The sequence below is a fragment of the Pempheris klunzingeri genome, chromosome 14, assembly GCF_042242105.1.
Source record: "Pempheris klunzingeri isolate RE-2024b chromosome 14, fPemKlu1.hap1, whole genome shotgun sequence".
Taxonomy (NCBI): domain Eukaryota; kingdom Metazoa; phylum Chordata; class Actinopteri; order Acropomatiformes; family Pempheridae; genus Pempheris; species Pempheris klunzingeri.
The window spans coordinates 14,182,957-14,201,904 of record NC_092025.1 but is presented as its reverse complement, the minus strand read 5'-3'; the positions used below and the strand labels follow the sequence as shown (position 1 = coordinate 14,201,904).

The following is an 18,948-nucleotide window of genomic DNA, read 5'->3' as shown; positions in this document are numbered from 1 at the left end:
AGACCCAGTGGAGAAGAAGGAATGTGAGACGCTGTTGATAGCACAGTACACGGAAACTCCGATAGCCAGAAATGACGCTTACCGTAACAGGAAGTTCAGTGAAACAAGGTGATGTAGAGTGGATATAAAGGGATGTCTTCGCTCACAAGGTCTCATGTACACTATAGATTATACTATAGAGGGCTACAGCGTGCAAAGTATTTAAAAATGGGCGTGTTGTCTGAACAGCACATATCCGATTCAGAGTTTGTTTGAGACCAAAAAGCCGGGGACAACTCTGAGCCCTCTGAGCAGAACAATGAGCAGCACTGAAACATGAAACTGAAACAGACTCTGTTTATTCTGACTACAGTTTCAGTCCTGCTGCTGCTGCCAGCCTGCTGCTTCGTATCTTACTTTGTCAGAGGGTCCAACTTTTATGATGCACACTTTGCACCAGATCTCTCTCCCTGCTCCTTTCCCCAAACGCTCACATCAATACATCCCTTCTTTCTCTCTCTCTCTCTCACTATTTCAAAGCGTTCTTCTGTGGAACTCATCCACATCCATCTGCATTTCACACAATCTAAAATTTAAATGACAATTTAACATTTTAAAACTTAAAATACAGCGATAAAACTTTCATTAACGTGAGAATAAAATCTACCAATCAAATGCAAATTGCCTTTTGCACCCAAAAAGTTTTTGTTTTTTTTCTGAAGGTATTAGAAAGAGGTTTGGTATATAAAAGCGATGGCTCAGATACAAGTGTTTAAAAGGCAAATGTATCCAATTATATCCAGTAAAGATCAACTCTGGCAGTTTTTCAAAGCACAAATGCCTGGAGGCCACGTTTTATCTCCAAACTAAACTTTATCTTTGTGGTGAAATGTAAAATGTTGATGTTTTTTTTTGGCTTTGATAAAACATTTTTCACCCATAGTTCATTCATTTGATGGGCGTGGTTTTGTGGCTATGTTTTGCCTTTGTGAATTTATTTCTTTGCGTGAAAATTAGCAGAACTTCATTCTATCTTAAAGCTACATTTGTTTACTGCTTAATGAGGAACCTCTGTGAAAGGAAAGACAACTCAGTGGAGATTAGTCAGACATTTTAGTAAAACTTGCTTTAATTTTTTTCTCATGACTGTGATGAGGAGATTGATACCATTATCTGTCCTTTACGTACAAAGCTACAGGAGGCGGTTAGCTTAGTTTAACAGAAAAAAACGACAAGTAGGTTATTTCTTAGCAGGAGGGAGTCACTTCTTTGAGTCTCAGTAAGTTTGTGGTGACAAAAGCTGTGATGAATAGCTCTTAAACTAGTTGTTTATCCCTCCTTACTGGCTTTATAGTAAGTTAAACTAACTTGTCTGTAGCTCAGACCCTGACCTGACTGAGGGGGCTTCTAGAAATGGAAATAAATTATTGATTTAAACATTAGACGGGATAAATGACAGCATGGCTACTGTTTCAAAATCAAAGAACTCATCTATTAATCAGTGCACTAACATAAGGGTTCATAAATTTATGAAGGTTCCTCTGTCAGAAGGTGAGCAGAGGAATCTGTTTAAGGCTTGCATCTCTCTCTCTCCCTGTTGTTTTCTGTCCCTTTACTTCCCTGTTGTTTCCCTTTGGCAAGAGATTGCTACAATGAGGGAGAAATGAAATTGAGTTCTATTCACAACCATGAAAAGCTAGCAGGCTAAGAAACCAAACTAAATGGCGTGTGTAAGTGACACCATACCATATGTCCATGCAACCAGCCTAAAACGATGCTGCCAAAGTAATTCTTCAACACGCCAAACCTGCAGAACTCTTGCAAATTTGAACCACATATTGTAAAATTGCCTTCAGAAGCCAGTTGGATCAATTGAGCTCTTTCCGACGCTGCGACCGTGCTTGTTGTAGAAGAGGCCGCCAACGGAGGGACGACATCTGCGGCTGTTGGAGCTAGCTCAGTCTTTCTGGTCTTGGCTCTGCCGTGTTTTGTTTATCTTACAAAACCACATTCTGATATTAGTTAGCTATTATAAGAAGCTCGCTTTTTGCTGCTTTCTTTTTTTTTTTTTTTTTTTATCATGTTGTGTGCCTCTCCACACAGCAAACAGCGCTCATATTAAAGGACACGGGCCCAAATGACCAGTCAGATCACATTAAAGCCATTGTTGAATAGAGGAATAAACCAGTCTATTGCAAAACAAAAATGTTTGTTGCAAAAAAACTGTAATTCTTAGACTGAAAAATCCACCAACAATAAATCTGTGTCCTCCCCTCTGTTGCTGTCATCTCCACTCCACCACTAACTACCAGTAGTCCAGCTGGTTGTGTGAATCCTGCACAGGTGCAGGCCTGCCTTTTATTTTATATTTTATTTCACACTTGGCGACATGTGACTGAGTCTCTGCAGGTGTACCACAGAAATGATGTGCGAAAGCTTAAAAAAAAAAAAAAAAGCAGATGCAGTAAATGCAGATTTACATTTTAAAAAGAAAGAGGTGAGCTGTTGGAGTTTGCGCACCGTGAGACAGCGCCCATGATTGTGTGCGCGTTTTTGTGTGTGTGCGTGAGACAGAGAGAGAGAGAGAGAGAGGGAGGGAGAGAGAGAGAGAGAGAGAGAGAAGGAGCAGGGGAGACACCGTGGCTCTCAGCAGAGCTCCTGGAAGGACACAGTGGAGAGGATGTCCTTGCGCACCGGCTTGGTTTTACTTTCCGCGCTCCGACTTCAGCTTAGTCATCCGATGTCTTAGGTCACTCTTTTTGGCATTTTGAAATGTCTGGCTAACATATTGGACTCTCTGGGACTTGTGCTGACTTATCTGTCCACTGGCAGGGTTTTTTTTTTTTTTTTAAAAAAACGGGGGAAACGTATTGGGAGGCATTTTCAGCCATGAGCGCAGGAGAACGTCTGAGCCTCAGGATGGACGTGCCTGTCATCTTTTTGCTGATCCAATTGACCCAAACTGAGATTAGAGGTAAAGACAATGGAGGGAGGAGGAGGTTGTATAATATATTATATTATTAATATATTATATTAGACCCATAAGAAAAGGTCTTTCTGTACAGTATGTCATATTTTATGACAGGTTGTGTCTCACTCTCATTACTGTTATGGGTCATTTTCCCTTTTATCACAAGTTGTTCGTGGTGCTTTTGTGAATGACCATTGAAATCCACAGTGGCAGAGACAGTTTTGCAGAACGTTAGTTAACCTACATCATGAAGTGAGTAAATGAAACAATGCAATATATAGTATGCTGCCTTGTGTTTTTAAAAACCTTAGCTGGCCCAGTGGGCAGGAGAGAACTATCTAGTAAATACTAAATAAGGCCTGTTGTTATGTGAGTTGGACAGAAATCCCATTTCTTTAGGGAACCGTCCGCTCTGTTGCACAGATGCAGGTGGAAAGGTGTGAAATGGGCTGAGAAATTGTTCACGTCTGTATGACCAGTATCCTCACAGGAATACACGATAAAATTCTAATTTCTAGAAAGCTTATTAGAGATTGAGGCAGTGGGGGGGGGGGGCCGCTAAACATCACAACATTCAACATCCACTTCATGTCTGAATTATTCATGCCCACTCACCCATTTTCTCCACCTCCCTGTGACTCATCTTCAGACATCCTTTTGTCAAAATGTTTGCTGCAAACTGCAATTTTCGGCTAACTTACGTTATTCCCAGAGATGGGGGACTTTTTAATATTTAAGACTTTGATTTTGTTCAGTTTCGTAATTAAAATCACTTTGTAAAGTTTGTTTATTTTTTAATAACACTTGACAGTTACAACGATCAGTCAGGATTGACTAAAAAACGTTTAAAGATTAGAACAAAAAAAAAAGGCCACAGGTCTGCAGACAGCAAACTACAGAAACCAAACTACAGAAAACATCTCAGTCAAACCTTTTTTTTCGTTATGGTGAGGGGGGCATCTCATCTTTAATTCAGTGTTAGGGCCGTTGTGGAATTTGTGCAGTTAACAGTCAGATTAACACATGCTGTGGCATCCTCTGGCACTTGTGGATGTGTTGTAATGAGGAAAAGGCCCCTGGATAGTCAGCTCAGTCAGCTCAGTCAGCTTTCAGTGTGTCTTTGCTGTGGTTGGCGAGTGTGGGCAGTTGGCTCAGGACCTTTCCAGTGTTGAGACAGCAGAGATTCCAGTTCAGCAGAATCTGTAAAGCAAGGATCAGTATTCAGTCGACCATTAACACTATTCGATGATTTCTATATTTTCGGTTGTACTGTAGACCGGTAGTCAGAGTGATTTGGTGTTTTGGGCACAATGACAGATAATAATGCTGATACTATGACCATCATTCATTGATGAGTGGTTGTTCATATGGCTAAGAACATATAAACCTACTTATAAGCCTACAAAATGAGTGTTGTAATTTAATCTATAAATCACCATCAATCGTAAATCATGCAGAGCTCATAGGTAAGAGACAAACAAAACAAAAAAATGTATTGATTTTGGTACATAATCAGCTGGTATTTGTGCCATTTGTGATGAGTGTCCCCTAGACTGGAGGGCCACAGAGGCTGACATGGTTTCAGTTTGCATCATTTCTTGGTTCCAATCTCCATGACTGGAGGTAGGGGTTACCTGTCAAACTGAATTTGTTCTTTATGGCTGGGAAAAGTCCCAAAAGGTTAGCAGACTGACTGAAATAGTCCCTTTAATTATTGCCTGGTGGTCTTATAATAATTGTCATATTTCCTTTGCTCAAGTGAAACAGTCCACAGTTACAAATGGCATCCGTTCTAGCAGAAAGGAAATGAAATGTAACGCTCCCACCTACTTAGTTTTAGCCGTCTGCAGTGAAAGAAATAGCAGCTGCAATTTTAACACTTACCCCACCTGCAGGCAATGAGTGTTACAGACACTTCTTTCTTTTTGATAGTTGCTTTTCTGTGCGTTTCACCTGCTTGCTAAAATAACACTAACTGTGGCGGATATTAAAGGTGCCCTGAGAGTTTTCATTTAATAAATTAAAGTTATGTCTGCATTCACTATTTCTCACCCAAAAAAAAATGTGTTACGTATCCTTGAGGTCTGACACATGTCTCATGAAATATTTGCAAAGCAGTTTTAAATTGCGCATCCATGTTTTCTATTTAGTAGTCTTCTTCACTGCATTTGCTACACTTTTCATGCACGTTGCCGACTCCGTCAATCCTGAGAATAGTATGAAACCGCGTGGATGTGCGTTGCGTCAAACAAAAGGGGGACCCACTGGTAAAAACACTGCTCCATAGCGCTACTAGTGGTAAAAAGCTCCACAGGGTACCTTTAAATACTTTAACAGAAACACACAGCTTCTGGCATTAATTAAACAAATGTTAGTTTTTGAATATTTTGTAATTAATTGATTCTTTTAGATATATATGAAGCAGACTTTACAGGAAACTGTGCTTAAAGTTGTGTTCAAACCATCAATTACACTGTAACAAAAAATGCAGGCTTCACATTTATTTCAATGAGAACATGTTGGTGGAGGCCTCATAGGATGCTTCGCCACTGAGAGAGCACATAATAAGAGTATTTGCCTATACAGCCACAAAAAAACACACACACACTGTGTCAAACAACTGAGGCCACAGTCACACAGGTATTTTTCAAGATGAGGCTTTTCCTCCTTTGTACCAAAAAGAAATGTCCTTCTACATGTGCACGTCTCATGAAAATGCACTTGAAGAGCTGTCAAGTGTCAAAAATAGTAGTAATCTCCTCTCATCTGCTGGTTGAGTGTATAAGTAACAGACGATCCCATTACAGTTGTCTACAGCAACAACCGCTTTGTTCTCAAAGTCGTCCCACCAGCTACAGGTCCAACCAGGTCTCATCCAAAACCGACGATGCTGGTAGCGGAGTCTGAGTCATTCTAGTGTTGGATTACACTTGCAATTCCATATTGCTGCAGCCTAAATATAGTGGGAGAGTAACAGTAATGTCCCAAACAAAGAGGCAGAGGTGACAGGCAAAAAACTCGTGTCAGCACTGAAAACTGAGTTTCTTCACCCTGGAAGAAGTTTTCAAAAAGATTAGTTTTCACTGAACTGACACACCGTTTGTTTGAGGTTAAAATGAATAGAAAAAGCTTCGTTTTAAAAAATCCAGGTGCACTGATTGTTTTTCGGGCACTCTCTCTACAGCTCTGTGACTCTATGAATACAGAATTAGCTCATAAACAATCGATCCCTGCCTAATACATAACTGTGCTAACTGAAAAAGTGACACTAAAACTGAAGTGCTCATCTTTTTCGGGGTGATCTTTAATGTTAAAGATGAGGGAAGCATAATTTACACCACAATGCTCCATATTTAGTTATATTTTAATCACAAGCGCCTCAGTGTGCTTTAAGTCACAGTCCTGCAGCCACATCTCAGGTCAAATCTCAAAACAGAGCAAAATCTGTGTGTGAGCTCTGGTCTGCGCGTGGATTAAAAGGTTACACTGCGGATGATAAGAATGAAGGGGGGAGGCATTGAGCAGAGAGACACGAGTCACAGATCAAAGCAGAGCTCTGTGAAAATCTTTGATCCAGAAGTTATCAGAGACCTGCTTTGAAAGGCCAAAAGTAGCCATTTGAAATGTCATGAGGACTTTCTGTTCAGGGGAACATTGGCTGCGCACTACAGTCAACACATTACACTGGGTACTTTAAAAACCACTGACGTCACATAAATCTGAAGCACTTTCCACAGAACCAGTTTGGGAACCAGATGAATCTACTATGTTTTATTTTCTCTGGCAGATGCGTTGGGTCTATTTTCTGATCAGACAGATTTCCATTCAATCTGGCTCCGGTCGGGCCAATCACAACCGTTTATCTAATATGTGGCGGGCATGATTAGACACAATAAGCCGTGGAGGCATTTTCAACAACCAACCAAGAAGGTACATTTTCTCTCACAGGAGACTGAAAACTTTTGCTGATAAGGAAAATGTGTTTGCTGTACTTCCAACAGGATTTGGTAAAAACACTCTTTTACACATATTGCGCTGCTCTGACGGCTGTAGGTCTGTCCAATTGCGACCAGAGGCGATGAACTGAGAGGTTGCAGATTCATTTGCATTTGTTCCAGCGATGTTTGGTTGAGACAGAACATAACTGACTTCGTCTCTATTGGTTTGAGAGAAATCTCTGAAAATCCCTTGAATGTTGGCAAACCAGTCATTAGGAACTGCTGTCTGTGTAATTTTTCAGAGCACAAATTTTACTTAATGCTGAGTATTTATTTTCAAAAGTGCTACAATATTTTGTTTTCATATGTAACTGTCAATGTGTAACTTGATTCAGAAGTTGCCACCAATTAGTGAAACTCATTCATATCTCATAAATTATGTTGAGTTGATTCAGTCGTGCATCGTGCCTATGTTGTCTCGTGACTTCCTCTTTTACTTTGTATTTTGTGTCACCTGCTCATTTTGTAGCTTTACTTCCTGCCTTTGTGTGTTTTCCCTCCTATTTGATTGTCTGCTCTACCCTGACTGTTCCCACCTCTGTTCACTTACCTTGTGTGTATGTTTAGTCAGCGTCTCCATTTGTCCTGTGCCAGTTCGTCAAATCAAATCAAATCAAGTTAAGTCACGTTAAGTCCCTGTGTATTTTGTTTTTTTTGTATGAGCTTTGAACCATATTTTCCTTTGTATTTTGTGTTTTTGGATTTCAGTGGAATTTTTTCTCTTTAAGTGGGATTTTCTTTTGCTATTTCAGTTTTTTACTCACAAAAGTGATTTTCCTGATTTGGGTTCATGACCCAGATTCCGGTCTTGACAAACTAATGCTCAATGACAGTCACAGGTTGGATGGAAGATTTTATCGGACTGCAAAGGGGCACTTTAACAAAGTTACACTTTCCCCTGTGTTGCCTGCACCGAGAGCTCCCTTCTCATCATCCAGCTTCCAGCATCCAGGAAAGTGTTTATAGAGTAGGTTATGTGTCCAATAAAAGTTTCCATGGACCTGAAATCTTTTCATTGTTGACAAAACTGAAGTGTAAATGACTTCATGCTATCTGTTGTATTATATATGCCTGTGTATTTATCCTGGTTAAAAATATTCATTACATTAAAACTGCCTGCTTTCACTTATAAATAGATTTGACCTATAACGTGACAGGCGTGTTAACCAGTGACATTTTTCTCTTATATTCCTAATAGATAAAAACTTCTGATCACTTTTGGTGCTAATTGTTTTCATCTCTCCCTCAGCGCTGCTGGTCAGCAGGGTGGAAGGAGAGGCTGCATGCCCCCTTGGACATTTCCCATGTGGTAACATGAGCGAGTGCCTCCCACAGGCTTTGCAGTGTAACGGACACCAAGACTGTCCCAATGGTGCTGACGAGCAGCGCTGCGGTAAGCTTATGTAACTAGAACAGGGGTGGTGAGCAAACAAGGAGGCCTCACTGAACATTTAGGGTGACAGAGAAGAACTGACAGCAAAAAAATATATAATACATTTCTATTTTGACAGTACCTACTAGACTCACATTATGATCTCATTGCAAGTCATTGCAGCTTGATGTGCAATGTTGTCTCTTCACTATACACAGGACGGGAATGCTTGATTTTGTGCATCCACACAAATGAAAGACAGAGGGATCATCCAACAACACTGCACCAAAACTATAAGTACATCTCTAACATCATTAATGGCAAAAACCCTCTGTTAGCACTGCCAGTGGAGAGGTTAAATTTTAACTGCTACCTCAAATATGAATCTTGACTCTACGAGAAGTTTTTCCTACAAGCAGAGTCTCTCCTCGAGCTCATTGTGGCCCTCCATCAAATTTGTGAGATAATGCGATCAGCAGCAAGAGAAAAAGCCAAAAAAAAAGCTGTGCAGGTGAGCCAATCAAAGTAAATCAAGTAATTTTAATTAGCTCCCATATCCACATCATGGTGGAGAAGAGAAAAAAAAGTCAATGAAACTTTTTCGTTAACTTACTATTCTGCTCATCAATGGATTAGTGAACTGACAACATCAAAGCAGAGCTCTCCACTAATGACCTAAACCAAACTCCTGGGAAAGCTCATAGACTCATAATCAGGTTTTTTTTATAAAGACATTCTGCTGGAGTCATTCAGGTCCAGCCATGGACTAAGATGAATGTCACGATGCAGCAGTGAACAGTCAACTTTTTAACAATGAACCACGAGAGAACTGAGACTTAAAAGTTAAACAAGATTAAGAATTGAGAATCGCATGCTTGTTGCATTGATGTCCTTGTGTCTGAGTAGATTTAGATTTAGAAAGTATGAGGAAAAGGTTTCAGAAATGCCAGTTCACCATGTACTGAAAAACAGTAGCCATAATACTCCACATGTATTCATTTGTTTCATATTGGTATTGTGGTCTACAAGCTTTAATTGAATAATGTGAGCCAGAACACTTAAAGTAAATAAGACATGACCACATTTTGGAACAACTCTTAAGATGGAACATGAACAAACAGTGTTTAGAGAGCAAACACAGACCAAGACCTCCAGGTCCATTGAACCCTTGCTTTTGTGTGACCTCTCAGGATGCTTCACTTCACCACAGCGTGCTCTCTGCAACTTGTGACTAACTGAATTAGAGAGCATTGGGCACGAGGACAAACTAACAATGACAGTCTGGGCTGCATCAGAAAAAAATGGAATACACAACAGCCGAGTTGAATATTTCAAAAAGATTTCAAATTGTCTTTGCTGATGCCTGGTTTCAGAGAACTGTTTCACATTAGCTTTCAAATCTAAGTTCTCCTCATGGTGTGGATATTGGCTTTATTGTGTTGACCATTCGAGTGTTGAAGTATGTATTAAAAGTAAACCTAAACCTTGTGCACCTTGTGAATCATGAGATGCAGTAAAATGTTTGTGTTTTTCCAGATGCCCATTAATAGGGTCAGTCTTTTGAAAAAGATGATATTTCCTGCAGGGTAAAGGCATATTTTTCATCTCAGCTAGATTAGAAGTAGAACAACAAATTAGTTTCAGTCTGTTTATAACTAAACTGCACCCCTTTTATCTTTGGGGTCTTTGATATATGGTTTATCTATATCTATATATCTGGATTCACCACAGGAAATGTCATGTAATTGCACGTCTTAGATAAAAGCTACTGTTCTCATCGTGCTGCTTTGCCTGTCAAAGCAGCTGCACCTTCTATTTTACTCAGAGTAAATTTAGGTGTGAACATTTGGGTTTTTGTTGAAGGTTCAGGTTCAGTCCTCCAGGTGCTGTCATGCACTACAACATTCTCTGTGGGCTACAGGGACCAAACCTGTCAGCGGGAATGAAAAGGAGAGGATGGGTATCGGACCGTCAACGGACAATAAGTGGGTTCATTGGCAACAAGCTCAAAGAAAGTCTAAGAGAGTGTGGATGCCAACAGTCAGCCGCTTGAGGGGGAGGGAGGACAGGAAGAGAGAAGGAGATTTAGGTGAATAAGGTGTGCATCAATATAACGTTCCTGTATGAGCTTTCTCTAAGCTTCATTGAGTGGCTAAGTGGAAGAATCTTCTATATATTTTGGCACTTTGCCTTCGACGGAGTATTGATTAGCTGTTGTGACAACCGTGGAACAAGCTGAACAAGGATGAAGGCTGGACTACTGAGCGGGTGCTGAAAAGGAATCAGATTCAAAGGCAGTTTAAAGTTATGTTTAGTCAGGATAAAAGGATGGTATCACATGTCTAAGGGCTTATTAGATTCATGGCGACATGGCCCATCTGTGGGACCTAATGATCTGTCAAAATATAATTTAACGTTATAGCACTGAGCTCCCACAGGAATGCTCACCTACTTTTTGGCACTAAGCGTAATATTAAATGGTAGTTTGTAGCTGGAACTTGAGACACCCATGACATAAAAAAAGTACAGACATAGTTTATTAAACTAAAAGCTAAAATGAAAGGGAACAAAAGAAAAGAAAAATATCTCCTTCTTCTCTTCTCATCATCACCAGTGACTCGTTTCTTATTCGTCACTCATAGCTTGCAGCGCAGCATCAGGGAGGCTTTGAATGGTAGCTGACTGTAAGCTGTGGTTGGTGTGCACACAGAATGGGCTGGCGTCTTTTAAAAGTCAACATGTGTGACAGCATGTTTAACAGTCCCTGCTTTATGCTGACTGATGCACAAGCTGTCTTTCATTAATTTCCCATTCAGATATTCAAAGCCAATTAGTCTGAGATAGCCGTTATAATCCGTTTTTTGCTAAGTAGAAGACATGAGTGTGTAGCCCAGTTCATTGTCATTATAGGTTGCTAGGCAACATGCATAACAGGTCACTGATATATTAAAACCGATGAGGTGGAAGTGCTTGTTTTCAACTTAGAACTAGTCAGAACTGATAAGATCGATGTCAGTGAACATGACATGAACAATTATTACATTAATCAATATTTATAATCCAACCCTTCAGCGCTGGACTTGTTGGTGCCTTTCAAATCTCTTAAAGTGTAGTTGAAGTGACAACTGATATCAAGATAACTATTTAGGAAATCATACCAGATCAGAGAACAGTGTTAGTTTCACTTTTGCAGCCTCCTATGAAGCACATTTGGCTGTAAAAATTGACTTCTGAGGGTCCCAGTCCAAAACTTTGAGGAAGTCGTCCGGTGTGCTGAGATATACCTTCCAACCCCACGTTGATTTAACAAAATAAAATGTCTTGTTCTGTGCTGTACTTACCATTTCCTCTGCCAGCCGTTTTTCCAGTGAAATCAACACCATCCAACTGATTATTATTCACTGGATTTCATCTATCTGCAGTGCACAGATTGTTATTGTTCCCCTTATTTGCAGGGGACAACATCGGATGGGCAGACTTATTTGGTCAAACACTACAGAAAGCCAATCCTGTGGACCAGTACTTCCTGAATGAGTGTTGTAAGTGTTTGTATAAAGAATTGTGTGTCTATATGCTTGAATGTGTGTAATTTGTATTAACTTAGTGAAATAGAAATGTGTTTGTGTGCGTGGTCAGATATCATATGAGGATTGTTACAAAATGTTTTGTAAGCGATCAGCAGTGTGTAGTTAATCCCCAATTTTGACTGAGTAAATGTCATTTACTGAGTAGAAATGGAAACGCTCACTGGTTTCAGCTTTTCAAATGTGAGGATCATCATAAATTAAATCACGTTGGGCCCTGGGAAACTGTGACATCCATTTCTGACTTTAACAATTGCTCAGTAATGAAAATAATGATTAATTGTAGCCCTTATGGCCTCAAAGGTTTCCTGTTGTGTCCCACAGGACCACAGCTATCAATTCAAAGCAATCTATAAGAAGCCTGTAATAAGCCTAAGTGTGTGTGCGTGTGTGTGTGTGTGTGTGTGTGTCTAGTCTTACAGGAGTATCCAGAGAGTTGTAACTGCATACAGACAGATGTTGAATGTGTGGAGGTCAACCTGCAGGATGTTCCATCACTCTCACCAAATGTTACCTGGCTGTAAGTGTTCTCTGACTGCAATAACTATGTATGAGTGTGTGTGTGTGTGTGTGTGTGTGTGTGTTTGCACATCTCTCTTTGCGACTACCAATTCAAGTTCACCTCTTCCCATTCCTCATTTCCTCCGGGAGCTATTTGCTTTGCTGTTGTTTGTGCGTGCTTCGCAGTGTCTCTGCAGCTGTAACACTCAGTTGGCCTGATTCCGATGTGGAAGGGGAACCAGCTGCCTCAGAGCAGAGCTAGAGATCAGGGGGTCAGAGAGCATGAAGTCGGCAGTGTTTTTCTGCTGAAAAATCTGATGCAGAGTTTGAGTAATTTGGTTTGGCAAGAGTGGAAAATAATCCAAAAAGTTGTCCTGCATAACCCTGTCAGGGTTCGTTTTGCGATGACATTACATTATCCAACTTATTACAGCTTTGTACTAAAAGAATCAACAATTCAACAGAAGATATTGACTTAAAAATGTAATTTGATTGATTTGAAAATGACTTCATTGCGTCTGCTATCAGAACTGTGTCTATAGCAACGGTCTTCAATACAGAAATAACAGACAATCACGTAACTGACCAATCAGAAGAGAGTACTCAATAAAGCTGTGTGATAATATTTTTTTTATGCAGTCATTGTCTCATTTATCCCTTTTATTTAGTGGGTTAAGTTAGAGGAAATTTTTCCTGCAGCAGGACTGCCTGAACAAAAAGAACTGACACCTCTGAATGAAATAACTACTGGTTGAACACTGAGTAGAACAGCAAATAAAAAACGATCGCTTTTCGTTTGTTTTCCATCCTGTCATTATTTTTATTTACTTGTAGTGTCTCAGCTTCTCTGCTCTGACAACTCATTCTAGTTTGAGACCTGATTGCTTGATTTAATCATGTGCCCCTTTTCGATTTGGTGTCTCAGTATTCACTATTGAACTCACTATTGACGGAAAAATACTTTTGAATTACCTGTTGAGCCTCCAAATGTCAGCTCTCTAAAACAATTAGCAATTTTGTTAATTAAAAGTTCATTGGTTTCCTCAAGTTGGCAGAAAATCAGTTTTGCCCCACATCATTATGCCTGATTTACTGAAGTCGGCCTTTCAGTCGGCAGCCTCCTGTTCCCTTTGTGCCGATTTATCATCCTGTTCATCAGCTCTCCAGGCACAACAAAATTGTAATCACATTTTAGTTTTGCATTTACTGTCATATGTCAGACATATACTTTTCATTACACACTTCACATATTTTTGTTTGTTTTTAAGTGGAATTTCAGTTTTGGTATTTTTGGCATACTCTCATTAATATGCCAGCTTCTTCTCAAACTGACACCTTCCTGGTTTTATTTTGTCTGGGACTGTTACACATAAGAAAGCAGCTCATTTCGCTTTTACAGAGACAATCACTCGGGCATTTGTTTAATCATATCACTATTCTGCTTTTTCTTTGGTGGTGGGCAGTTTAATTTAGTCTGTCTTTTGTTCTCAGTGACTGTGAAGCAGCAAGTTTCTCTGTCACATATTCTGTGAATGTGATCATTATTATTCCATCCATTTCTGATTTTTCTTCTTCGGGATCACAGAAAGGCCTGTTTCCCAACGCTCACACCCTGGAGAAGTCCCAAGTCCTTTGAAGAGCTAACACGCTCACAGAGACACACATGCAGATCAACAGGAAACATGGTTTTTCGGCTTTTACAGATTTATTTAATGTTTTAATTTTTTTCATTTTACACATCAAAGTCCGTTTAGTAGTCCTGTGGCTCTGAAGAGCCTTCGACAAGTCCGACAGTCATCGCCATCAGGGTTTACCTCAGCTTGAATTGGAGAGGACCAGCTTTAAAAGAGAGCAGTGACTCCCCGCTCAATAGGGACAGAAAGTCTGGATATGTTGGGTATGACTTGTATCGATTTCAATTACTCTCTTTTTTTAAGTCCGCCAGAGTTTCAGGCTGTTTCAGTTCTAGTATATTATAATTATAGTGGATTATAGTGATGAAAATGTAAAGTAACGTTGTTATTGTGGATTTAAAGGTGGATCTAATGTTTTCATTTTAGCTCCACTTAAATTTTTGACCAAAGCTCCTTAAACCATAGGCCACAGCCCTCGAAATGATCCAGAAAAGAGTAATTAACAAGTTCAGATTGTTTTCTCTGATCTTAATTATAAGAAAATACAAAGGCAGCTGATTGACGATGGCCTCCAAAAATGTCCTCTTCGTTTTCACCCTTGTACGGCTGTGGATAATGGCTATCACTTCAGCAACAAAGTGTTTGAAAATCTTTTTTTTCTCCTTTTTTTTGGTGGAGACACATCACAAGCAGGTATCTCTCTGCCTGGGACTTTATGTCTCCTCATTAACTCGTCTTTGAAACTCTGTGTTCAGCAGGGCTCCATTTTCTGTCTCTTCCTGAAGCCGATTCCTCCGGTGTTTGCAGTGTTAATTGCAAATGATCAGTTTTTACACAATGGAAGCTGTTTTCTCGATTTTTCCCTAGCCACCGCCACAAATGTGAAAGGAATCAAAAATTCAAATCTGAACTTTGAGTTGAAGATTAACACAGTTGAAATATGATTTCCCCACCAGGGGATGCAGTGTGATCAATCATTCAAGCCACATCTGTCATAATCTATTTCCTTTTTGTCCCTCATCTCCCGCTGGTGTGAAACAGGAGATCACCATTATTTCATCATTGATCATCATTATTTTACCATCTCTGTTTCCAGTATATTTCCAACTTTGCCTTAATTTGTTTAAAACATTTCACCACCTTTCCAGCCAGAGCATTATCTTAGATCAGGAAGCCACAAAACTTGTATTATTTTTTAGTGTCTGCAGGTTGTGTTTCTCCGTTTGCTGCAAAATTTAATCCAACTTTATTTACGAGGCATATTTAAAAGAAACAGCAGTTGACCCAAGGTGCTGTACAATCAGAATAGCAAAAACCATAACACAACACAGGAGAGACAAACAATTTAAAAGAGAAAATGACAAAAAAAAACAATAAAAAGAAATCTTTCATATTCTGTTAAAAGTCAAGGAAATAAATATGTTTTTTTAAAGATGGGATTTAAAAACAAGCTAAACTGGAGTAACAGTCTTCTCATCTCTTTGTATGGTTTTATCTTGTATAAGGCCTTTTTACTGTTTGAGTTAATGGAGTTCTTTATGAATACGAGTAATTCATCGAGTTTATATGATGCTGGATTTGTCTTTATGGCTTTTTTTTAAGGCTTTATTTAGTTACAGGCTTTTTAACAGTCTTAGTAAAGAATAGGGTTGATATATTTGTATTTCTAGGTATCTGAATAAGTCCACACACCATAATGGATTTTATTATTTATAAAATCCATTGTGTGTGAGTGTGTGAGTGTGTATGTAATGCATCCACGTGTGTTATATTTTGGGTAATTAATCATGTACAGACATACCAGACACAAATATCCAAGTATTACAGATTCACATAAAGACATCTGGTGCCAGCCTAGTGTCTGCGTGTGTGTGTGTGTGTTTCTAAGTTTATGGGCCATTTTTATGCTCCTGTCCAGTACCCTTTTAATATTAATGGCCAGTGGGCTTTTTCAAGTTCTCAAGTCTTTACTGTGCCTTCTCTGGCAGATGATTCTTCTATTATTGTGTACATTTGACTCCAGGACCTCTTTATTCAATTTATGAATAAAATAGCAGTAGTTAACCTTTTGTGTCACCTCCCTCTCTCTGTTTGCCTCTATGTGAGCGTATCCTCACTTCAGGTGTCTGTTAATGACAAATGTGTGTTGTGTTTTTCTAACTCTGGCATTTCATGGGTTCTGCTGTAGGTCGCTGAGGAGTAATGAGATCCAAGTGTTGTCTGATTTTGTTTTCTCTGACTACTCCGCCCTTGAGAGACTGTAAGTATTTTTTTATGCTGCTTTCCACAACCTCACAATATACACTTTTAGTCCGTTCACTCATCACTCATGCGTTTCTGCATTCAGTCTGTAACTGTGGCCAACGCTTCCTCAGAATGAGTTAGAGGAGATTTCACTGAAGGTAGCTTAATGAAACAACAATAAAGAAAAATCGAGCAGAAATGGAGCACTTCAAATTCACATTTATGTGAATATGCCTGCTGCATAGTTGGTCATATTTAATTTTCTAGATAGACAAATAAATCACTGAAGTCAAAGCCAAAATCTATAAACACACACACATAAAATTTTAAATGGGCTGCCACATCGACATAATTCAGCTTTATAGTTATTTGTTTTGTTTTTTAACTGATAATTGTTATTCTACTGATTTTGTCATTGCTGCTCCTCAGCGTCTTCACTCTGCGTTAAAGCGATGGCAGAACTGTCTAGTTATTAATGCTCTGTGCAAGATGTCATTTCACTGCAGTGAAGTGAATCTCTCTGCCACTCAGAGATTTATTTCTTTGGAAAAGAAATAAGAAATGCACAAGTTACTGCACTTGTCTGCAGACAGAACCACACAAACTGCTATCATTATATTGATTAAATTATACTATACTGCACTGCGTGAGACAGACTGACAGTCTAAACAAAGGCGTACTCAAACTTTGCTCATAAGTCTTACTGATAATGTCATGATATCTGGCGTCTCCGAGTTTTATTAATAAGTTTGTTCTTCCTTCCACCCCATCATATTATCTATATCATTTTAAAGGGTCATGGGGGGGTGGGAGTCAAATCCAGCTGACATTGGGAGAGAGGCGGAGTACAGCTTGGATGGGTCGCCAGCCTATTTACTGCTTGTGCCAAATAATCATTTTAAGATTCATCCATCCATCCATTTTCTATACCGCTTATCCGTCAGGGTCGCGGGGGGAGCTGGAGCCTATCCCAGCTGACTTCGGGCGAGAGGCGGGGTACACCCTGGACTGGTCGCCAGCTAATCGCAAGATTATTTTCCCTAAATACACGAGTATTGTGATTGTGATGGCTACTGTATAAAAGCCACAGAAGCTTTTGTGGTTTTTATCTGGATTTTATTATTTCCCCATCATCATCATCATCATCATCATCATCATCATCCCTGGTGCCTTTTTTCATCATTTTGCTTTTTCAAACACACACAGAAAAGTCTCATAATTCATTATGACAAATACTAAGAATGAGCAAGCTGCAACTGCAAAAAGCAAAGCGGCACAGCTGCCACGAGTGAACCCCCAGCCACACTGACGTGAAAACGTTTTGAGCTACAACAGAGGAAGGGTTGGCACGCAGAAAAAACCTAATACTGCTCCATTTTTGTTGTTTTAGCAGCAAAATACAGTAAATACAATGCATCATAAATTCACACTATAAACAGTTTTCATCAAGTGTGTTTGTCTGCAGAATCTAGAATAATAAAAGCCTCTAAACGACGGGGAGCACACACATTCACAAACATTTTCACTGTCTTAAGAGTGTGTGGAAAATAACACATTTCTGAACTTTAATTATGGATCAGAGGTCAGTAATTGCTGGGCTGTTCAAAGTGTGTTTTTAAGTGTCACATTTGCATCTGAGGAGCTGTGCCTGTGTGCGATGGTGTGGAGAATATGCTGCCTTATTATTACACTGTTATCCTGTCACTCCTGCCGAAGAGTGAAAAGGAAAAAAAATGATCGTGCAGTGAATGATGATGATAATTTTCTAACAACAGGGTATTAATCACCTTTGTGATGAGGGATGAACAATATAAAGTTCTGGATTGATTAGAATTATTATTTTTTCCCTTTGTTCCCAGGTTTCTGCAAAACAACAGCCTCCAGTTCATATCCAAGCACGCCTTCAGCGGCCTGTACAGTTTAAAGAGGTTGTAAGTACCGTGCTCACTTCAGTGAATGTATCTCTGAGTAGTACATCTATCCAGTGACAAATGTAGAATGGGAAGGAAGCGCTTAATTGATCAACTCAATTCATGAATTTAACACCAAAGATTGTTATCTTAAAAGTAAAAAATATATAAAATCCTGAGCTGTGGCTGGAATGGTTGTTGATTATATCTCTAAATTCTTTGAATTCATGGAGTGACAATGTTTTACTGAGCAGTTCTTGGTTATTTTGAATAAATAGAGAATAAATTGTGGTCATAATTGTATCGGTGATGCAAAACAATTTATCTTTTTAACTCCAAACTGTGACAGTGTGCAAATATGAGACACCACGCAGAGGGAAAAACAAAAGTGAAAGAAATAAGATCAATATTAGAGGTTACTTGAGTAAGAACAATAAAGTCAGAAAGCATAGCTGTTGAGGAAGTTTTATAGGTTTTAGCCCCAGTGAGAAAATTCTAGACGCACTAGGGCTGCAACTAACAATGTTTTTTCATTATTGATTGGATTCCTGGTTATTTTTTTAAATTTTTCAATCTATGAAATATCAAAAAAGTGAAGCATTACCCAACACAGTCTTGTTTTGTCTGACCAGAAGCCCAAAGGCCAGAGATACTCGTGTTGCTATGATATACGACGAAGAAAAGCACCAAATCTGACACATTAGAAGCTGTGACAATGTGTAGCACTTTTTTTCACCATTATTACTTGAATTATG

The 18,948-nt window shown here is 39.3% G+C and overlaps 1 protein-coding gene across 1 annotated transcript in view; it reads left to right on the top strand.

The window, feature by feature from the left end:
- Positions 1–2,868: 2,868 nt before the first annotated feature.
- The window catches only part of rxfp2a (relaxin family peptide receptor 2a), a 31,531-nt gene continuing 15,451 nt past the window's right edge, over positions 2,869–18,948 (top strand). The window contains exons 1-6 of the mRNA XM_070843692.1: positions 2,869–2,953; positions 8,198–8,341; positions 11,776–11,859; positions 12,319–12,424; positions 16,228–16,299; positions 18,143–18,214. Of these exons, the coding sequence (XP_070699793.1) occupies positions 2,869–2,953; positions 8,198–8,341; positions 11,776–11,859; positions 12,319–12,424; positions 16,228–16,299; positions 18,143–18,214 (563 nt within the window). The remainder of the gene's footprint in view (positions 2,954–8,197; positions 8,342–11,775; positions 11,860–12,318; positions 12,425–16,227; positions 16,300–18,142; positions 18,215–18,948) is intronic.